The following is a 21,921-nucleotide window of genomic DNA, read 5'->3' on the forward strand; positions in this document are numbered from 1 at the left end:
CACTAAAATATGATGTCGTTAATATCCAGACATTCCCACCGCATCATACGTAATGTAGCCTAGCCTACGGATAAATCAACGTGATATCGGGCAATTCAAAGCAGAGATTACACCTACCCATCCCCCGTTCTCTTGAATCCAGCTGTGCAGCGGTCCATTTAGATACTCCGTCATCCACCCGGCGATGTGGTCAACCTGCGACGTCATTTCCTTGTTCACGCATTCCACACATATTGTGCCCCCGAACTCGAAGAAGGCGACAATTCGTCCCCAGTTAACCCCGTCCCTGAACAGCTCGTCTATCACCTCTCTGAATCTCCTTTCTGCCATAGAAGACGTGAGATACAATTGGTGTGACATCTCCGCAAAGTCGGGCTGGTACAGTCGTTCGAGTTCGTCCCCGGCCTCACGCAAAACTCTGTGAATAGCTGCATGCGGGTCCGTTTGGGAGAGCCGTTTGGAAAGATGGGGGACGCTGCCCGATCTGGCGTTATTGGCCCCGTGGCACCGCCGTGCCAAACCAGGCGGAGGAGAAATCATTGACCCATTATTATCAGCATCTTCCTCATCCTCGGCATTTTCGAAATCCCACGCATATCCCCTTTTCAAGAGTTTGTGACAAATGTACTTTTCCACTATACAGCGGTTGTCGTCGTTTGCCATTATGATTGGCACTGATAATGACCTCCACAATCCTAGTTTTTAAGAATAATACATCGTACTTATAAACATGCACTGCGCCGCGCAATACATCAGATCAAACGAAAAGTGTATTTCTGAGAAAATGCTCTGGTCAAGTTTATAGGATACTATCGAACCGTGCAGAACGAAACACTGCAACGGGAGCGATGTGCGTGGATTGAAAAACTGTCCCTTCACCCAACTAGGTTGAAACCGTGAAAAAGTCCAAGTATATCCACGTAAGAATATCAAAATGTTTCCCCAATTGTGCTATCAAAAGGAAATATTCGAAGCCTTGATCAAAAAGTGGCTACAGTTATCTGTAGACTCCCAAATCCAGACAGCCAGAAATACGGAAGAGATTAAAATATTCTCGATATGCACATAATGTAGCCTACACTACAAAAAAAATACATGACCGAAAAACCACATAAGAAGATCAACGTCGCATGCATCCAGAATATGATACCGCAAACTATTCTAGCGCCTTGTTACGCGTACGGAGAGCCGTTTCGAGGGACTGTGCAGTGAAGACTGTATCCCACAATAATATTGCTGCCTGTGTTCCAGCTACACACTGGGTTGGTTGAACATTCTTTGCTGCTTTGCTGGTGAGGTATTTCTTACGTCACCCATTGAAAGTTATCACTTGTGCATTTGGAAACTCCAAGTAGGCCTACGTGTCCCTCCTATTTGGTTACGTTTGATCTGTAGAGAAATGTATGCCATGATAGGCATGATAGGATTTTAACCTTTAATTCTTATCTAATGCAGAAAATGTTGATATAATCCTAACATTTCCCCAATATTTTATGGCTCGAAATATGGTGAATAGCCATTTCAACTGTTACGAACAGTAGCCTATCAATTCAGATCAAGTTGTAGAAATTGGTGAATCTTGCCTTATTTGAAGAATTAGAAGCGTCAAGCTTGCTTTCTTTAGCCCTGCCTGATTAATAATTGCTGAGCCCTTACTAGACAGGACTACACCATTCTGATTCCCCATGAGGGGACTGCTTTTATCTAGCATCCTTATGGACATCCATCCATCTCATTGGTGGACATATATTTTGATGTTCTCTGTTTTTCTCTCTCTTCCAGTGTGTCTGTGTATATCTCGCTCAGTCTCTACCTGCCTATATCTTCTACACATTCACTTACAGGGCAACACAGCCTCTAAATCCCCATGCAGTCTTCCTGCTGATCTGAGGGCACTATACAATAGCTACCGTCTGCCCAGGCTGTTCTGTTCCCATCATGGAAGATGAAAGCCTACTCAAACAGAACACGTAAAACTGAACACCTGTCCCCCCCCAACAACTGCCCGGCCACACGTACCTACTGTACATCAAAACTGTATAATGGTATGGAGTGGCACAGAACACCTACTCAGCTTCTGAATACACAGGAGTCAGGATTGATCAACTGTAGCCGTAGTCCAACCCTCAGCAACTGAATAATGTAAGTTCAGAATCCAGCAAACACAGCTACACATACAGTATAGGTTATACAGAATCACATAAAAGTTCTTAAAAAGAATAGGAGACTAACCATAGTTGAGTTTTAAAAGGCCTGTATCAACAGTACTGAGAGCAGACAAAAACATAGCGGGCATTTAGCAGAGGATATGTCATTTTCCAAAGTTATTAATTTAGTTTTATCATGTAAGAAAATAAGACAAAGCAACATTGTTCTACTCCTTACATTTTTCTTTTCAATGGCACACTAGGTGAAATTCATACACATTTGGCCAAAACAAAACAAAACACAACCAATAAGATAGGAACAGAAGCAGAATGATAATATTCAGTAGCACTGTACTTAAACATTTTATAATCTTCTTTTAAATATCTCTGGACAACACCAACAAATGGGAAAACTAGAGTGTGACTGAGCATTTTAACAATGGTACAACTTGGTTGTAGTGTTTTAACATATTGTAAGCATAGGCTTGATTTTCAAAGCTTAAAATGTGTTCAAACAAAATAGCTTTTTCCATGAGCTACATATTATATCAAATGTCTATAAACTTCAACATATATGTGTTGCTACCTAAAGATGACAGTGAGTCAAAGCTAACAAGGTACAGATGAGGAAATGACAGGTATCGACACACTAAGCGCTGGACAGTGACAATGTGCCTTGAACCAATGTCAAATGAGAACCTCAGAGTTGGATCATCCATTCTCACGTTCTTATTTTGGGTTTGAGTAAGGCCTTTTTGTACAAAAACTAAACTGAAATTGACAAACAAAATACACCAACAGTTGGCATTTTCGCTGAAAAATCAAATTAACTGGTAAACCACAAGCGGCTTAAGCCACATTATTTTCTGTGAATAAATTCCATTATTTTATCATTAACATCATTCGTAGTTCTCTCTTAAGGCTTGGAATGGGTCCCCACAATTGTAGTGCTTGGTTGAACTACAAACTGTTTCTAGGATAGTACAGACCAGCAACATCAAACAAAATAAATCACAAGTAGTTGCATTGCATTTACAGAAATGGTCTCTTAATACATTTTGGCATTCAAATATTGGTGGATAAAAAAAAGCATACTTTCTGATTTGTAGCCTATGGTTTGCATTAAAGGTCAGTACATTCTGCCCACAGTTGATGGATGGAAGGAAGACTTGCATGAGTTCACATTTGATCTTTTCTCGCCCCATTAAGCAGAATGTTGAGAAGGTAAGAAGGTAAGGTAAATACGGGATGTTTAAAAGGCTTGGAGTTAGAGGACTTCAGGAAGGAACTGTGAATACTTACTGAGACAAATTACACTCAGTTAAGAGAGTATAGGATAGTGTCCATGGTGACTGTGGATGAAATGTAAAATTAGACAATACAATAGCACACATAGCTCCTTTATGTTGCTTTGCACAGACTGAGTTTGCCAGTCCCTCTTTATCTCTTGGCCTCTATATAAAATAGAGCTCTAGTGCCCTCTCCAGGCCTGAAGGGTCTTTGCTGGAACCTGCGAGTCACACCCCACGCCTTGTCCAGACACCACCCCATCACTTTAATCACAGACCCCACTTGGATGCTACATGGCAAAATATGTGCACAGATCACACATACACAGAGATCAGCAACTGATAAGACATCATAGGAAGACAGGAAAGAGTGAATGAGGCTGGCATCAGATGTTAGCGGATTTGTTCTCATACTACATCGCACGACTGTCCTATGCCTACCTTTTACATACCGCTTCTACCTCGGGTAAGAAACACAAGTCAAATGTGAAAGTGGCATGCAAATAAGAGGAATAGAGGTTTTTCTTTTTTCCCCAGCCACCACCAGTGTCCAATGGCTTCTCTCTCCCTGGAGTGGGTTTGGTCAGTCATTTAAACACATTGTAACAACACTGCATTAAAATCTTTCCCCTCGGCTTCTTCACACGGCTCCTACACAGCACACACATTCTCTAGTACTTGCACATACAATCATTTTACCTAAAAATGCCTTGGATGATAATTTCCTGGAACCAAATGTATATTTTTGCTTTGCCCTCTCTCATCACTGTTAAATCACATCAAAGTTCTGTTGATGCATCCACAGCACGGGCCAATACATCACTCTACATAAACAGCACATGGAAGGGCACCGGGTGACACAGAGTGAATAAAGAGAAGCTTTGCCTGCAAAGCTTGGGAAGGAAAGAGGAACACATTTGGTGAAAATAACAGTAGTTTGACGTGATAAAGATAGCTTACTCAAAATGGTCTGTATGACATGGTTTGTTAGTGTTCTTGTTTCTTCTGATTCTTGGGAAGGGATTGCAGGTCAACATGCTGACATAAGCAGTCAGACTGGCAATCCCTTACTTTCCTCTGCATGGACAAAAATAGGAGGATAGGGTGGCCCAAAAGTAGGCTAAAGTTTCAGGTGTTGACAAGGCCTACTTTAACAGCAAGCTAGTAGTGTTTAGTCTGCCCTCATAGACCCTTGGGTAAAGCAGCCTTAACAATAAAAGCAGGTATACAGTTACAATTCAAACGTTTCACAGAGCACTTGAGTAAACAATATCACTGGAATGATGAAAAAAGACGGACAAACAAAATAACTGCCAAGAATTATATGCGTTACATAATAAGTAACAGGACACCCGCCATTTTCTTTACTTCAGTATTATCACTGGCGCACGAGATATCTGGCCATTTAGCCTGTCCAGGGTTGTGCCCTCTAAGGAATGGAGGGGAGGGGAGAGGAGGGCTGGCTGGGGTGAGTTCTCCAGTGGCTATAATAGTGGAGGATGGAGGGGGGGGGGGGGGTTGTTACTCCCTCTTGTCCGCTGCTTTGGCCTGCTCCCTCTGGATCATACAGCGACGCACAATGCTGTCAAAACTCCCCAGGTAGAACAGAGCAATGGTCCGGAACAGCCCCATGGTTACAATCTGCACAGAGATCAGAGGCCACATTAACAATTTGGGCTCTAGACAGTAACAGACAGTTTTGTGAGAATCTATTTTTATGTTATAACCATAGAATTGTCATATTTCTGTCTCTATGGTTACAATAGATGTGTAATAGATACAAAATGGCTTTGGTAAGTTGATAGTTAAGGTTCAGTTAACACATGTTTACCAAAATAGTAATATTTGGGTGTGTTGTAGTGGGACAGTGACAGTGCTGTTCCTGTCCTGTAGTGTAGTTACCTGCTGGAGGCCCTCTGTGATGGAGGTGACTGGTGACATTCCACAGGTGAGAGCTGAGAGCATGTAGCCGTCAGGCCCCACAGAGCTGTTAAAGTTCCCCTGCTGTGGGGGGCACAAACACATGACCGTCAGAAAAACTGCTTTATCACACTTTTAGAGAGCACATTTCTCAATGTTTTTGACTGGAAGGTATTTATTGATGAAGGTTTTTATGTAGGCCTGAGGCCTGGTGAATTTCATAGTGACACTTGCTGAGAATGCAATGTCTTACCACTGCATCCTTGACAACGATCTTAGCCACCTGCTCCGGCTGAGTCACCCCAGATGTCTCAGAGATCAGCCTAGTCTCTAAGGGCTATGGAAGGACAAAGAGACAAAATATAACTTGAGGCATTAGAATAAAATACAAAATATGAGAGAGTTTACACTTTCCCCTTTTCATGAGGAGACTCACCTTTGTCCTATTCTCCTCTGCTAGTCCTGGAGTGTCAGTGTCAGGGGGGTAGGCCACCGTTACATAAATGTTATATGGCTTCATCTGCAGGGACGAGTAGAGGAAAGAGTGCTTTCAGCCTTAAAGAGACTTATCCAAATTTTATGTTGAGAATTTGACCTATTGGCCCCAAATGTGGGCAGGAAAAGGAACTATTGGATACTACTCACCTCCATCTGCAGGGACTCAGCCAGCCCACGCAGGGCAAATTTGGACGGAGAGTAGGCTGTGTAGCCGAACAGGCCGATCTGGCCAGCCTGGGAGGAGATAAACATGATGCGTCCCATCCTACGCTCCTTCATTGTGGTGATTACAGCCCGTGTGGGATACACACTGCCCAGGTAGTTCACCTCCATCATACTCTGTTATAGACAAGGGAAGGATCACAAAAAGTAATGAATATATTATTATTAATAAAATGTATATTATTACTCATAGACTGAATAATATACATCATATCAAAGAGTATTCACTTGAGAAAAACAGCCTCCTGACATGGTAATTGTTATATTTCTGAGCAGTTTCCATGGTAATAGCATTTCTATGGGGTGAGGTCTAATGACTTCAGACCCTTAACGAGGCATGTGACCAGCAATGGAATGCCAGGATGAGAAGGAACTAGCTAGCAGCACCAGCACAGCCTAGCTCCCTCCAGGAAATCTAATGAAGCACATTAAATACATTAGGATGTGGGGAACACACACACAATCACATTTTCTATTGGTCATGATTATTATCTTAGTATCAGAATAATCCCTTCATGCACACACACTCGCAATGTGTACACACAACCTAATTTTCCCTGGGTCATTATTTAGGTATTGGTACCATCCCTTCACTGTCAGAGAGAGTGAAGAAACCTGCCACCTCTTCAGCCTGGAATTAAACCTCTCTCTCATTCTTCCACTGCAATTAAATCTGCAGCAGACCTAGACTGCAATCGAATCTAACCTTCTGGCTCACTAGCTGCCTCTAAACTGAAAACTGAACCCTTGGTTCCACCTTGGACAGACATCAAACCCTTTGAATCTTTAATCTGGGAAACATCTTGTCTCATTGCCTATTCAGAGTTAGTTTCAAATTATGTTCATTTTGGCACAACATCAAAGTTTTCTGAGGCACACACTGTAAAGAGTTGGGTTTCTGCGTTCTCCCTTCCAGACCTGTCGGTCTATTCCCCTCATTAGTTACAGTACTTACTCTGAAGCGCTCCACCTCCACCTCCTCAAACTTCCCAGAGAAGGACGTCCCAGCACAGTTCACCAGCATGTCCACCGGACCAAGCTTTTCTTGACACTAGATGGATGAAATTATATTGACATTGTTCCTTGCAGACAATTATAAAAAAAAAATAGGAATTGATATGATGAAAAAGGCCCCCATCACTTGTGATTTACCTGCTTAATCACACTTTCCACCTGTCTGTAGTCCTTGGACACGTCAACTGATATGCAGAGCACCACCTGAGTGGAAGAGGAATACAAATACCAAAACAGTCAGCGGTCAAGTGAGTTGCTAATGAGATCATCCGGGTCAACATTCAATGATTTGCTTGCACCCCCCCCAAAAAGCAAGAACAACAAAAACATTGTCTTTCTTCCACGTTGTCCCAAGACATGTACTGTAGCAACGTAATACATACCTGCTTGTCATTAATGGCACATTTCTCCACTTCTTTTTTCGCTTGAACCAATTTACTCTGAAGGAAATTAAAGAATGATTGATAAATGTGCTGGCTGAGTGATGCGCTGAAAAAATATATGTACACTACCGTTCAAAAGTTTGGGGTCACTTCAAAATGTCCTTGTTTTTGAAAGAAAAGCAATTTTTTTGTCCATTAAAATAACATCAAATTGATCAGAAATACAGTGTAGACATTGTTAATGTTGTAAATGAATATTGCAGCTGGAAACTGTAGTTTTTTTAATGGAATATCTACATAGGCGTACAAAAGCCCATTATCAGCCACCATCACTCCTGTGTTCCAACAGACGCCTCACAAGTCCTAAACTGGCAGCTTCATTAAATAGTACCCGCAAAACACCAGTCTCAACGTCAACAGTGAAGAGGTGACTCTGGGATGCTGGCCTTCTAGGCAGAGTTGCAAAGAAAAAGCCATATCTCAGACTGGCCAATAAAAATAAAAGATGTGCAAACTAACACAGACACTGGACAGAGGAACTCTGCCTAGAAGGCCAGCATCCCGGAGTCGCCTCTTCACTGTTGACGTCGAGACTGGTGTTTTGCGGGTACTATTTAATGAGCTGCCAGTTAAGGACTTGTGAGGTGTCTGTTTCTCAAACTAGATACTCTTGTACTTGTCCTCTTGCTCAGTTGTGCACTGGGGCCTCCCACTCCTCTTTCTACTCTGGTTAGAGCCAGTTTGCACTGTTCTGTGAAGGGAGTGCTACATAGCGTTGTATGAGATCTTCAGTTTCTTGACAATTTCTCACATGGATTAGCCTTCATTTCTCAGAACAAGAATAGACTGATGAGTTTCAGAAGAAAGTTATTTGTTTCTGGCAATTTTGAGCCTGTAATCAAACCCACAAATACTGATGCCCCAGATACTCAACTAGGCTAAAGAAGGCCAGTTTTATTGCTTCTTTAATCAGAACAGTTTTCAGCTGTGCTAACATAATTGCAAAAGGGTTTTCTAATGATCAATTAGCCTTTTAAAATGATAAACTTGGATTAGCTAACACAACGTGCCATTGGAACACAGGAGTGATGGTTGCTGATAAAGGGCCTCTATACGCCTATGTAGATATTCCATAAAAAATCTGCCGTTTCCAGCTACAATAGTCATTTACAACATTAACAATGTCTACACTGTATTTCTGATCAATTTTATGTTATTTTAATGGACAATTTTTTTGTTGCTTTTCTTTCAAAAACAAGGACATTTCTAAGTGACCCCAAACTTTTTAACATTTACATTACATTTAAGTCATTTAGCAGACGCTCTTATCCAGAGCGACTTACAAATTGGAAAGTTCATACATATTCATCCTGGTCCCCCCGTGGGGAATGAACCCACAACCCTGGCGTTGCAAGCGCCATGCTCTACCAACTGAGCCACACGGGACCACAGTAACGGTAGTGTATATAATTATACGAAGCATGTGTGCACCTAAATTGGGAAATGTAGACGCACACAAAGACATTTTGGAGCACAATAAAACATATGAGGTAATCAAGCTAGAATCCTTAATTTTTCTAGGCGCACCAGTGTTCCTAAATAAAAGTTCCAGGTCACAGCAAAATATTTAGCCGCATATGCAAGTAAAATGGTTGCACTGTAGAGTCCTGCAAGGATGTTGATTTGAAGTGGATTTCTACTCACCTCGTCTCTTGCCACTAGTGTGATGAAGGCTCCTTGTCTGTAGCACTCCATAGCAATGCTTTTCCCTATTCCACTGGAACCTCCAGTGACCTGTGGGTTGAAAGGTGGTGGTAGGTGAGAGAGGAGGGTCATTCCCTTTAAAAAGTTAAATACAAGGGATGGTCCCCTAGGGTCAAAGTCCAACTTACAGTATATACAGTAGGTCATTAGAATGTTGCTTTTTTCCCAAGTTAGAACATGTGTTTCTGCTAAAATGTATAGTCATTTCTATGAACTTGAGTGTCATTGACTGGCTGGCCTACTTATTGCCATACTAGAGTTTTCACTTTAAGCTTGCAACATGTTGCAAAAGACGATACATTATCAACTCTTGTTACAAGATGTTAATTAATTGTGGGCGTGTCGTACTTGTAGATGATCTGCTGTGTGCAAGCGCCTTTACTTACGAAACACCTTCAACTGCAACACCCTATAAAATCTACGGTGCAATGGTTATGCAATGCAACGTAACTAGCAAGTCTGAATATGATACCGTTGTCTAGTTAGGACAATGAGCACTTACCACGACGTGGGCCCCATTTAATTTGAGAGGTTTGGGGCTAATCAAAGGGGATATCATGTATAATAGCAACACGAAGGCAACGACGAATGCAACAACGACTAGAAGCATAATGAAAGGCAAAAGGAGCCACCAGGAACTGAAGAAAAGCCAATCCGTGATCGTTGAACTCAAGCCTTCCTCAGAGGACATGGGTGAAGCTGGCAGTTCGGTTAGCTTCTAGACTCAGTAGGAGCGAATCGCGGGGGCTTGCGCTTGTCAAAAGGGGTGGCGATGAAACACACAGAGGAGGAGTTTTCTAGCAGTATATTTAGCAGTGTGTCAGAGGGTTTACTTCCAAGATAAAATGCCGTGGTGGACCTTGGATCTACGATATTTTCCTGCCTAGCTGCAATATGAACCAAAACAAGTCGTATTGTGCACTTTGAACGGATGCGACAATTTGACAACCGTTCTAGGTATTTGTAGTTTTTAAAACACGAAGCAAACTACCACCTGACAGAGGTTCTCTCAGATTAAGGACAACACTTCCCAAAATGCAATGGTGTACTTCCTTATTGTTGGTGCACCCATTTTATTCTACCGACATAACCATCTCCATCGCCAGATCTAGATCCCCCTCAATGTTGTCAAATTAGATATTTGTTTTAGCTTTATTTAACTAGGCAAGTCAGTTAAGAACACAGTCTTATTTACAATGACGGATATTGGCATTTGTAAAGATTCATTTGAATCCTCAACCTGGACCATGAGACAATACTTTGTTAAAAAGTCAAGTTCTAAATATTACTTTTATTTACATATGCATGGGAAAGAAAACCATATACATTGACTTTTCCACTCACTGATACATACAGATATCATATACTGTATCATTCTCTACACTTTTATAGTGAGTTAAAAAGATAACACAAAAGATGTCCAACACTTTGAAAGATTTGTCTTCGGAATACAATAAGAGTTTACATGAAATGTGCAAATATATTACATTTCAATACAACGATGACAAAACACACAATATAGCTGTGCCTCTGGATATCAACTTCCATGTTTTTAAATGAACCAAACAAAATAATAATGTATATGTTCTTACTACCTAAACTTGTTTCAGAAGGCACATGGTGCGCATTGCTACGTCTTAAAAGGTAGTACTGTAAGTTCAAGCGAGCTGCATTCCACCAATGCCATAACAAAAAGGACATGACGCTGTTATGTGCCTAAAATGTCAATTTCAGGTTACTTCTACAATTCCATTCACAAAAGTATTAACCCCGTTGTTTCTTCAGCACTGTTAGACAGTGTGACTGGATCTCCATAAGGCATCTCTTTTCAGTAGTTCATGTTGGGAAGATAAGCAATATGTAACAGGGAAATATGTATGGTGTGGATGGTCAGGGGGAAAAGTATTGAATCCTAGTCTATAAGGTGTCTGGTCCAATACTTTTGGTGATCCTGACAGTTTAATTAGAGTGACAATGAACAAACCAGAGTAGCCTTCCTGAGAAAAAAAAAAAAAGTACATATACACAATATGTCCCAAAGTAGTTTCCATCCCGATTGTTGTCGGTAGTTCTTTTAACCCTAGCTGAAGCCCCACAAATATCTTGTATTTGTCATTCTACATACACATTTGCAGTGCTTCAGCTACCCAAACCCATGTATTTTACACCACCTTGAGACTGCAAAGGCCTTTGAAAGTACAAATGGCATGCATTGTAAGTTTAATTCTCTCCAGACCAAAGAGCCATACATCTCCATAAAGTATCTACTATAAAATGAGTTCTCTCTTGTGTACAAAAATAAGTAGAGTATATGGGTGCTTACACTGACAAGTGAGGTGCAATTTGATTGATGGCAAGTGGTACTTGAAAACTGAGCTTAGATATTTATTGGGGAAGTTAGATAAGCACTCTGCACAATAAGCAGCATCTTAATTTGGTTAACAAGCTTGTATCGGTAACTTCGAATCAAACTCCTATTGACTTCAAAGCATGACATATGCAAATGTTTGAGTTGAGCATTGTTCTCAAGTTAGGATTCGGGCCAAGATGCTGCTAAACAGATTCCACAGAACATATGCCTATGTAACATCAAGGTTCTTAATTTCCATGCAGCGTTCCATCCACCAATCAAGTCTACCTCAGACATCTTGCAGTGAAGTGATCCGTAATTCTTTGGACATGGGGGGCATCTAAGAAAATATCCGCCTTTGTTTAACCCCTTATGTGTCCAATAGTCAAGCTCAGTAGAGCCATAGAAATAGATTTGACTTAAATGGGGATATCTGTCCTAGTAATTCTATTTCTATGAGTAGAGCAGTCACGTGGCACACTTCTGATGAGCCAACAGAGCCTGAAGGGGAGAATGAACACTTTAATACAATCATAATATTTGCTTTGGTAAAAAAAAAAAAGCCACATTTAGCCCTCCTGTCCAAAGTCATCTGTGAATTTTCTCAGTTTGTCCAAATCATGATCGTTGACAGTTGGCTTCGTGCTGGACAGGGACCTTAGCATGTCAGACTGCAAAGAATAAAGAGACACATGATCAAGGGTTATTCAACAGTCTTGTTCTCCCAAAAACATTACCATTGAGGCAGAGAAACAGATAACTGAATAATATTAATAACTTAATTTTGCACACTCACCATACAAACGACTGGCTCACATAGCTTTTCCCCAGGTACCTCCATCCATGTCATCTCGATGCCGTTCGGGTCTCCCGGGGAGCACGGGGTCAAAAAGTCATCTACCAGGATTTTGGGGTTGTCTCTCAATGGCCCTTGTACCTTCAATAACAAATGCAATTTATTGTGTTAAAAATAACAAAACTCAATAGAAAAATGGCATAGCTTGATATAAAGATTAACACTGAAGAATACACAGACGTTGTTCACTGGTCGTCATTATGGAGACGTACCCGTTTGAAGTGAGTGGCTGATTGAACTTTCCTGACGGGCTGCATAAGCGCATCTCTGACGATGACGCTGATGTCGGCCCCCGAGTACCCGTCTGTCTTCTTTCCCAGGGTGACAAAGTCAGAGTCGTTGAGGCTGGTGGGGGTGGCGCCTAGGTGGAGCTTGAACATGAAGGTGCGGGCGTGTTCCTCTGGCAGGGGGATGTAGATCCTCTTCTCAAATCTGAGATAATTAAAAGTTCCAATGCAGTTTTTATCTCAATAGCAAATCATTTCTGGGTAACAACTAAGTACCTTACTGTGATTGGTCAAAAATAAACAAAAATTGCTTATTAGCAAAGAGCAATTTCTCAAGCAAGAATTCTGCTAGGACTGTCTGGGAGTGGTCTGAGTGGAGAGTAGGGCAGTTGGTGGTCATGACATTTTGTCAGTCGGTTATTGCCATGGAAAAGACTGCCGGTCACACGGTAATTGACCGTTAATTAACAAACACGTTTAGCATCTCCGGACCTCCACACATACAAGCCGCTGATGTGCGCCCTTGGTATCGTCTACATTTAAAAAAGTCTAATAAATCAGTTAAATATACACCATCACAATAAATCCATTATTTTAGGCAGGTCTAAAAAAACATTATGATATGAAGAACATGGATTTCAGAAGAACAGAATATGAGTTGGCCTACTGTATGTTATCTGGCTATGCGCCATGCCATAGGCTTGTTCATTTAGCAGACAAGATATGCTTTTAAGTCCAGTGCCATTATATGATTTTATAGTAAGAAGAATCCAAAGGAAAGGAGTAGGTGGCCAGTACATTGCAATAAACTTGAGTCAACTACTAACAGAATATATTTACAAAATAATGCATATGGGAGCAGCCAGCATAGTACATCAGGACGTACAACTGCAATGCGTTTCGACTACTAGTCTTCCTCAGGCTGAATTCTGTAAGAAGAATATAACAGAACTTAGCAGAATAAAATAGAAAGAATATTTTTCTGATTCCAGAGCGAGAGTGTGCAAATGAAGTGGCTAGGTTGAGCGTAAAAGTGATAATTTGAAACAGGTCCTATATGCTAGATTTACAGTTATTTGGCAACTTCCGTTGTGAATGATACAAACCATAGAATGCCTTCGAAATCAAGATATGGGCTGCATAATGAGACTATAGGCTATTGAGGATTTGAGAAAGTCGCAAAAAAAGCTCAAGCTCTGTTCCTTGCCTCAGGCTGCACATGCTGTTCTCTCATCAAGTGATCATACTTTCACCCATCAGACTATTCTCAATTTAATCTTGTCTTTACCAATACATTAAATGAGTTTAGATTTAGAATGATCAAATGGGCAGGAACAGGGGCAAGAGAAAAAAAGACATGTCATCTATATGCACTTGAATAGCGAATGGAGGCCACTTTCCCACTGGTTCGTTTCACTCATTTTGGGTAGGCTACTCCGGTTATTTCAGTGGTACAGGTGATATTCCACCCAAACTCTGTATGCCATGAGCTCTCCAACTCTGTTCCTGCAGCTACCGAGTGCTTAATTTGGGAAACCAAGTGAAATCTGTTCAGGGACATCAATAGTAACATGTTTTCACAACGAAACATGTTTCATTAAACTGTTGACAGCTCTCTCTGCGCACTGGAGAACGGAATGAAGGAGAGGGGGAGGAGATGGAAATGCATGGCAGGGAGAAATTCTCTAGCTAAAAAGGTAATGTAATCGCTCTGGATAAGAGCATCTGCTAAATGACTTAAATGTAATGTGTCAGGCTATTATAAAATAAAATAAAATCCCTAATATTCAACATCAAATACATTATAATTGTTGGCTAACTCTGAATTTGTTTAATTTAGGCTAGACCAATTATGCACGAAAGATATCTTAAATCTGCATTTCTTTTAAGCTAACATGCATATGGGTGTTTTTAATTAATCATCACCTTAGAAAGCACTGTCCATTTCGTTGTGTTAGGCTTTGAAACAGCATCCACAACGACCATATTCTCCACTTCGTTTCAACCCGTTGTTGAACATTTCTTCAAATGATCAACCACAGCAAGGTGAGTTTTAAAAGCACATACAAGTGATTGATGTGATTTTCGATTTCATTTGCATTGATGTCAGAGTGGTTAGAGGGACAATAGAGCCCTGAGTACCAGGCCATTAGCGATCTGATGATCATTAGCGAGTTGGGTACCATCTCCAGAGTGCATAAAAGGAGATTACCATGACTCAAATGTCGCATAGAATTTTACTGCGGTCATGACTGCCGGTAATATGGTCACCGCAACAACCCTAGTAGGGAGGTGTAAAACTGAAAACTAGCTGTTATTGGTGGGTAGTTCATATCTCCCTTTTTTGCATTGGGCTATCAACGATATCCCAACTTGTGATGTCACCAGGCAGGCCAAAACCCCATCCAACCAAAACAGGCTGACATTTCAGGCAGTCTTTTCAAACAGCTCTTACGCTAAAAGGGCATTATCATAATGTTCACAATATTATTCCAACCTCATAGGTGTGGAAATATATATGAAATCATATACTCCACAGGAAGAAGAAGAATACATTTACATCCCCTACAGGGTAGATCTGAGCAGCAACACAAAGATAAGAAGCAGTGCTGCTGAGTCACAGTATTCTAACTTCAGCGATTTCACATTATTATTACCCAAACAAGTTAAATCCGGGTGGTACATGTTACCATACATTTGTAAGGCTGTTGTGTCAGTCAATAACCATAAAGGACAAGTTATTTGCTACACAGTTTGGATGGTAAGCTAAGCCAGTGTAAGAATGTGTCATTACCGTCTTCTGATGGCAGAGTCCAACGTCCAAGGGATGTTGGTGGCCCCTAATACCAGTACCCCATCGTTGTCATTCCCCACTCCTGAGGAAAAATATCTTATTAACATTTCAAAACCATTTTAACTTAATATGACCAAAGAGTCCACTATAATCTACATACACACACAAGTTTGGGCACACCTACTCATTCCAGGGTTATTCTTGATTTTACTATTTTCTACATAGCAGAATAATAGTGAAGACATCAAAACAATTAAATAAACACATTGAATCATGTAGTAACCCAAACAAGTCAATATATTTTATATTTGAGATTCTCAAAGTAGCCACCCTTTGCCTTGACAGCTTTGCACACTCTTGGCATTCTCTCAACAAGCTTCATGAGATAGTCACATGGAATGCATTTCAATTAACAGGTGTGCCTTCTTAAAAGTTAATTTGTGAAATTTCTTTCCTTCTTAATGTGTTTGACCCACTCAGTTGTGTTGTGACAAGGGGTGGTATACAGAAGATAGCCCTATTTGGTAAAAGACCAAGTCCATACTATGGCAAGAATAGCTCAAATAAGCAAAGAGAAACCACAGTCCATCAATACTTTAACACATGAAGGTCAGTCAATACAGAAAATTAAGAACTTTGAAAGTTTCTTCAAGTGCAGTCGCAAAACCCATCAAGCGCTGTGATGAAACTGGCTCTCCACAGGAAAGGAAGACCCAGAGTTACCTCTGCTGCAGAGGATAAGTTCATTAGAGTTACCAACCTCAGAAATTACAGCCCAAATAAATACTTCAGAGTTCAAGTAACAGACACATCAACAGTTCAGAGGAGACTGCATGAGTCAGGCCTTCATGGTCAAATTGCTGCAAAGAAACAACTACTAAAAAGGACAATAAGAAGAAGAGACTTGCTTGAGCCAAGAAACACAAGCAATGGACATTACACCGGTGGAAATCTGTCCTTTGGTCTGATAAGTCCAAATTTGTTCCAACCGCCATGTCTTAGTGAGACGCAGAGTAGGTGAAAGGATGATCTCCACATGTGTGGTTCCCACCGTGAAGCATGGATGAGGTGTGATGGTGGTGACAACGTCTGTAATTTATTTAGAATTCAAGGCACACTTAACCAGCATGGCTACCACAGCATTCTGCAGCGATACGTCACCCCATCTGGTTTGTGCTTAGTGGGACTATCATTTGTTTTTCAACAGGACAATGACGCAATACACCTCCAGGCTGTGTAAGGGCTATTTGACCAAGAAGGAGAGTGATGGGTGTGCTGCATCAGATGACCTGGCCTCCACCAAATTGAGATGGTTTGGGATGAGTTGGACTGCAGAGTGAAGGAAAAGCAGCCAACAAGTGCTCAGCATATGTGGGAACTCCTTCAAGACTGTTGTAAAAGCATTCCTCACAAAGCTGGTTGAGAGAATGCCAATAGTGCGCAAAGCTGTCATCAAGGCAAGGGGTGGCTTCTTTGAAGAATCTCAAATATAATTTGATTTGTTTAACAATTTTTTGGTTACTAAACGATTCCTTATGTGCTATTTCATAGTTTTGATGTCTTCACTGTTACTTTACAATGTAGAAAATAGTAAAAAGAAAAGAAAAACCAACGAATGAGTAGGTGTCCAAACTTTTGACTGGTTGTGTGTTTGTGTGTGTGCATAATGCCTTCGGAAAGTATTCAGACACCTTGACTTTTTCCACATTGTGACATTACAGCCTTATTCTAAACCTGATTTTTTTAAAATAGAAATCCTCAGCAATCTATACACAATACCCCATAATGGCAAAGCGAAAACAGGTTTAGAAATGTAAGCAAATGTATTCAGATCCTTTGCTATGACACTGGAAATTGAGCACAGATGCATCCTGTTTCCATTAATCATCTTTGAGATGTTTCTTCAACTTAATTGGAGTCCACCTGTGGTAAATTCAATTGATTGGACATGATTTAGAAAGTTTGGAACCAAGATTCCTCCTAGAGCTGGCCGCCCAGCCAAACTGAGAAATTGGGGGCCTTTATCAGGGAGGTGACCAAGAACCCCATATTCATTGACAGAGCTCCAGAGTTTCTCTGTGGAGATGGGAGAAACTTCCAGAAGGACAACCATCTCTGCAGCACATCGCCAATCAGAACATTATGATATAGCGGCCAGACGGAAGCCACTCCTCAGTAAAAGGCATGACAGCCCACTTGGAGTTTGCCAAAAAGCACCTAAAGACATAGACCATGAGAAACAAGATTCTCTGGTCTGATGCAACCAAGATTGAACTCTTTGGCCTGAAGGCCAAGCATCACGCCTGGAGGAAACCTGGCGGTGAAGCATGGTGGTGGCACATCATGCTGTGGGGATGTTTTTCAGCGGCAGGGACTGGAAGAGTAGTCAGGATTGAGGGAAAGATGAACGGAGCAAAGTACAGAGAGATCCTTGATGAAATCCTGCTCCAGAACACTAAGTACCTCACACTAGGGGAGAAGGGCCAGGAAGCAGCAGTGACTCGATCAATAAAAAAGTGGTCAGATGAAGCAGATGCTAAGCTACAGGACTGTTTTGCTAGCACAGACGGAAATATGTTATGGGATTCCTCCAATGTCATCGAGGAGTACACTACATCAGGCATTGGCTTCATCAATAAGAAATCCTTAGATGCCCTCCGACAAATAAGAAATCCGGCTATGCCCTCCGACGAATCATCAAACAGGCAATGCGCCAATACAGGACTAAGATCGAATCGTACTACACCGGCGCTCGTCGGATATGGCAGGGCTTGCAAACCATTACAGACTACAAAGGGAAGCACAGCCGAGAGCTGCCCAGGGACACGAGCCTACCTGACGAGCTAAACTACTTCTATGCTCGCTTCGAGGCAAATAACACTGAAACATGCATGAGAGCACCAGCTGTTCCGGAAGACCGATCACGCTCTCCGCAGCCGATGTGAGTAAGACCTTTAAACAGGTCAACATTCACAAGGCCGCAGGGGCAAGACGGATTACCAGGACATGTACTGCGAGCATGCGCTGACCAACTGGCAAGTGTCTTCACTGACATTTTCAACCTCTCCATGTCCGAGTCTGTAATACCAACATGTTTCAAGCAGACCACCATAGTCCCTGTGGCCAAGAACACTAAGGTAACCTGCCTAAATGACTACCGACCCGTAGCACTCACGTCTGTAGCCATGAAGTGCTTTGAAAAGCTGGTCATGTCTCACAACATCATTATCCCAGAAACCCTAGACCCACTCCAATTTGCATACTGCCCTAACAGATAATTTTTTATTTTATTTCACCTTTATTTAACCAGGTAGGCAAGTTGAGAACAAGTTCTCATTTACAATTGCGACCTGGCCAAGATAAAGCAAAGCAGTTCGACACATACAACAACACAGAGTTACAAATAGAGTAAAACAAACATAGTCAATAATATTGTAGAAAAATAAGTCTATATACAATGTGAGCAAATGAGGTGAGATAAGGGAGGTAAATGCCATGGTGGCGAAGTAAATACAATATAGCAAGTAAAACACTGGAATGGTAGATTTGCAGTGGAAGAATGTGCAAAGTAGAAATAGAAATAATGGGGTGCAAAGGAGCAAAATAAATAAATACAGTAGAGGAAGAGGTAGTTGTTTGGGCTAAATTATAGATGGGCTATGTACAGGTGCAGTAATCTGTGAGCTGCTCTAACAGCTGGTGCTTAAAGCTAGTGAGGGAGATAAGTGTTTCCAGTTTCAGAGATTTTTGTAGTTTGTTCCAGTCATTGGCAGCAGAGAACTGGAAGGAAAGGAGGAATTGGCTTTGGGGGTGACCAGAGATATACCTGCTGGAGCGCGTGCTACAGGTGGGTGCTGCTATGGTGACCAGCGAGCTGAGAAGGGGGGACTTTAACTAGCAGGGTCTTGTAGCTGACCTGGAGCCAGTGGGTTTGGCGACGAGTATGAAGCGAGGGCCAGCCAACGAGAGCTTACAGGTCTCAGTGGTGGGTAGTAAATGGGGCTTTGGTGACAAAACGGATGGCACTGAGAGACTGCATCCAATTTATTGAGTAGGGACTTGGAGACTATTTTGTTAATTACATTGCCTAAGTCGAGGATCGGTAGGATGGTCAGTTTTACGAGTGTGTGTTTGGCAGCATGAGTGAAGGATGCTTTGTTGCGAAATAGGAAGCCAATTCTAGATTTAACTTTGGATTGGAGATGTTTGATGTGAGTCTGGAAGGAGAGTTTACAGTCTAACCAGACATCTAGGTATTTGTAGTTGTCCACATATTCTAAGTCAGAATTGTCCAGAGTAGTGACGCTGGACGGGCGGGCAGGTGCAGGCAGCGATCGTTGAAGAGCATGCATTTAGTTTTTCTTGTATTTAAGAGCAGTTGGAGGCCACGGAAGGAGAGTTGTATGGCATTGAAGCTCATCTGGAGGGTAGTTAACAGTGTCCAAAGAAGGGCCAGAAGTATTGCACGGAACGCAAGATAATTGATACAATTTCCCTAGTTAACTGAAATTCATGTTAGCAGGCAATATTAACTAAATATGCAGGTTTAAAAATATATACTTGTGTATTGATTTTAAAGAAAGGCATTGATGTTTATGGTTAGGTACATTGGTGCAACGGCAGTGCTTTTTTCTCAAATGCGCTTGTTAAATCATCACCCGTTTGCCAAAGTAGGCTGTGATTCGATGAGAAATTAACAGGCACTGCATCGATTATATGCAACGCAGGACACGCTAGATAAACTAGTAATATCATCAACCATGTGTAGTTAACTAGTGATTATGTTAAGATTGATTGTTTTTATAAGATAAGTTTAGTGCTAGCTAGCAACTTACCTTGGCTTCTTGCTGCCCTCACGTAACAGGTAGTCAGCCTGCCACGCAGGCTCCTCGTGGAGTGCAATGTAAGGCAGGTGGTTAGAGCGTTGGACTAGTAACCGGAAGGTTGCAAAAACGAATCCCCGAGCTGACAAGGTAAAAATCTGTCATTCTGCCCCTGAACAAGGCAGTTAACCCACCGTTCCTAGGCCGTCATTGAAAATAAGAATGTGTTCTTAACTGACTTGCCTAGTTAAAAAAATAACATAATAATAATAATAATAATAATAATATCGGCATATCGGTGTCCAAAAATACCGATTGTTATGAAAACTTGAAATCGGCCCTAATTAATCGGCCATGGGGACGAGGCCGATTATCGGTCGACCTCTACTACAGAGGGTAGTGCGTACGGCCCAGTAAATCACTGGGGCCAAGCTTCCTGCCATCCAGGACCTCTATACCAGGCGGTGTCAGAGGAAGGCCCTAAAAATTGTCAAAAACTCCAGTCACTCTAGTCAGACTGTTCTCTGCTACCGCACGGCAAGTGGTACCGGAGCGCCAAGTCTAGGTCCAAGAGGCTTCTAAACAGCTTCTACCCCCAAGCCAACATCTAATCAAATGGTTACCCAGACTATTTGCATTGCCCCCTCGTCCCCTTTCCCCTCATTTACACCGCTGCTACTCTGTTGTCATCATCTATGCATAGTCACTTTAATAATGTACATATTACCTTGACTAACCAGTGCCCCCACACATTGACTCTGTACTGGTACCCCACTGTATATAGTCTCGCTATTGTTCTTTTTCTGCTGCTCTTTAATTACTTGTTACTTTTATTTATTTTTAAACTGCATTGTTGGTTAGGGGCTCGTAAGTAAGCATTTCACTGTGACGTCTACTCCTGTTGTATTCGGTGCATGTGACTAATAAAATTTGATTTGGGGTGAAGGCTCACTTTCCAATAGGACAACAACCCTAAGCACACAACCAAGGAGTGGTTTCAGGACAAATCTCTGAATGTCCTCAAGTAGCCCAGCCAGAGCACAGACTTGAGCCCGATCGAACATCTCTGAAGAGACCTGAAAATAGCTGTGCAGCAATGCTCCACATCCAACCTGACAGGGGTTGAGAGGATCTGCAGAGAATGGGAGAAACTCCCCAAATACAGGTGTGCCAAGCTTGTAGCGTCATACCAAAGACTCAATGCTGTAATTACTGCCAAAGGTGCTTCAACAAAGTACTGAGTAAAGGGTCTGAATATTTATGTAAATGTAATATTTAAAAAAATGTTTTGCTTTATCATTATGGGGCATTGTGTGTGTAGATTGAGGGGGAAAAAACATTTAATCAATTTTAGAATAAGGCTGTAACATAACAAAATGTGGAAAAAGCCAAGGGGTCTGAATACTTTCCGAAGGCACTGTGTATGTATTTATGTATGTAAATTGTTTTCTGTCGCTCTCACCCTGCATCTGAACCAGAAACTCTGTCTTGATGCGGCGAGCTGCCTCACTCTCATTCTCACTCCTGGAGCCGCACAGTGAGTCTATCTCATCTATGAAGATGATGGAGGGTTTGTGCTCCCGTGCAAGAGTGAACAAGTTCTTTACTAACCTGGAGAGGAGAAAGGAGGCTCA

At 41.6% G+C, this 21,921-nt stretch overlaps 3 protein-coding genes across 4 annotated transcripts in view; all 3 read right to left on the minus strand.

Moving 5' to 3' along the window:
- Nucleotides 1-1,235, minus strand: part of LOC120055940 (apoptosis regulator Bcl-2-like) — a 42,332-nt gene extending 41,097 nt beyond the window's left edge. Inside the window, exon 1 of the mRNA XM_039004007.1 lies at nt 118-1,235. Coding sequence (XP_038859935.1) covers nt 118-663 — 546 coding nt within the window. The 5' untranslated portion in view covers nt 664-1,235. The remainder of the gene's footprint in view (nt 1-117) is intronic.
- A 1,074-nt stretch (nt 1,236-2,309) lies between these two features.
- LOC120055941 (3-ketodihydrosphingosine reductase-like) lies at nt 2,310-10,154 on the minus strand. Its single transcript, XM_039004008.1, has 10 exons — nt 9,740-10,154; nt 9,178-9,267; nt 7,474-7,530; nt 7,229-7,294; nt 7,032-7,127; nt 6,002-6,193; nt 5,793-5,876; nt 5,610-5,693; nt 5,339-5,440; nt 2,310-5,077 (listed from the first exon to the last, which is right to left on the minus strand). The coding sequence occupies exons 1-10, from the start codon at nt 9,926-9,928 to the stop codon at nt 4,958-4,960; spliced, it is 1,080 nt and encodes a 359-aa protein (XP_038859936.1). The 5' UTR covers nt 9,929-10,154; the 3' UTR covers nt 2,310-4,957.
- Nucleotides 10,155-10,508: 354 nt separating this feature from the next.
- The window catches only part of LOC120055942 (vacuolar protein sorting-associated protein 4B-like), a 33,886-nt gene continuing 22,473 nt past the window's right edge, over nt 10,509-21,921 (minus strand). For both annotated transcript variants that reach the window (XM_039004009.1, XM_039004011.1), the window contains 5 exons: nt 21,750-21,898; nt 15,465-15,546; nt 12,656-12,875; nt 12,384-12,524; nt 10,509-12,258 (listed from right to left, as the gene is read on the minus strand). In XM_039004009.1, coding sequence (XP_038859937.1) covers nt 12,157-12,258; nt 12,384-12,524; nt 12,656-12,875; nt 15,465-15,546; nt 21,750-21,898 — 694 coding nt within the window. In that variant the 3' untranslated portion in view covers nt 10,509-12,156. The remainder of the gene's footprint in view (nt 12,259-12,383; nt 12,525-12,655; nt 12,876-15,464; nt 15,547-21,749; nt 21,899-21,921) is intronic.

This window comes from Salvelinus namaycush, chromosome 11, assembly GCF_016432855.1.
Source record: "Salvelinus namaycush isolate Seneca chromosome 11, SaNama_1.0, whole genome shotgun sequence".
NCBI lineage: Eukaryota > Metazoa > Chordata > Actinopteri > Salmoniformes > Salmonidae > Salvelinus > Salvelinus namaycush.

Bases quoted from the DNA above. Each gene is read 5' to 3' on its own strand.
- LOC120055941 (XM_039004008.1), bottom strand. From the start codon at position 9,928: ATGTCCTCTGAGGAAGGCTTGAGTTCAACGATCACGGATTGGCTTTTC. The intron at 7,295-7,473 runs GTATGTATTACG...TCTTCCACTCAG, and splicing joins GTGCCATTAATGACAAGCAG to GTGGTGCTCTGCATATCAGT. The intron at 5,694-5,792 runs GTGAGTCTCCTC...GTCCTTCCATAG, and splicing joins CAGAGGAGAATAGGACAAAG to CCCTTAGAGACTAGGCTGAT.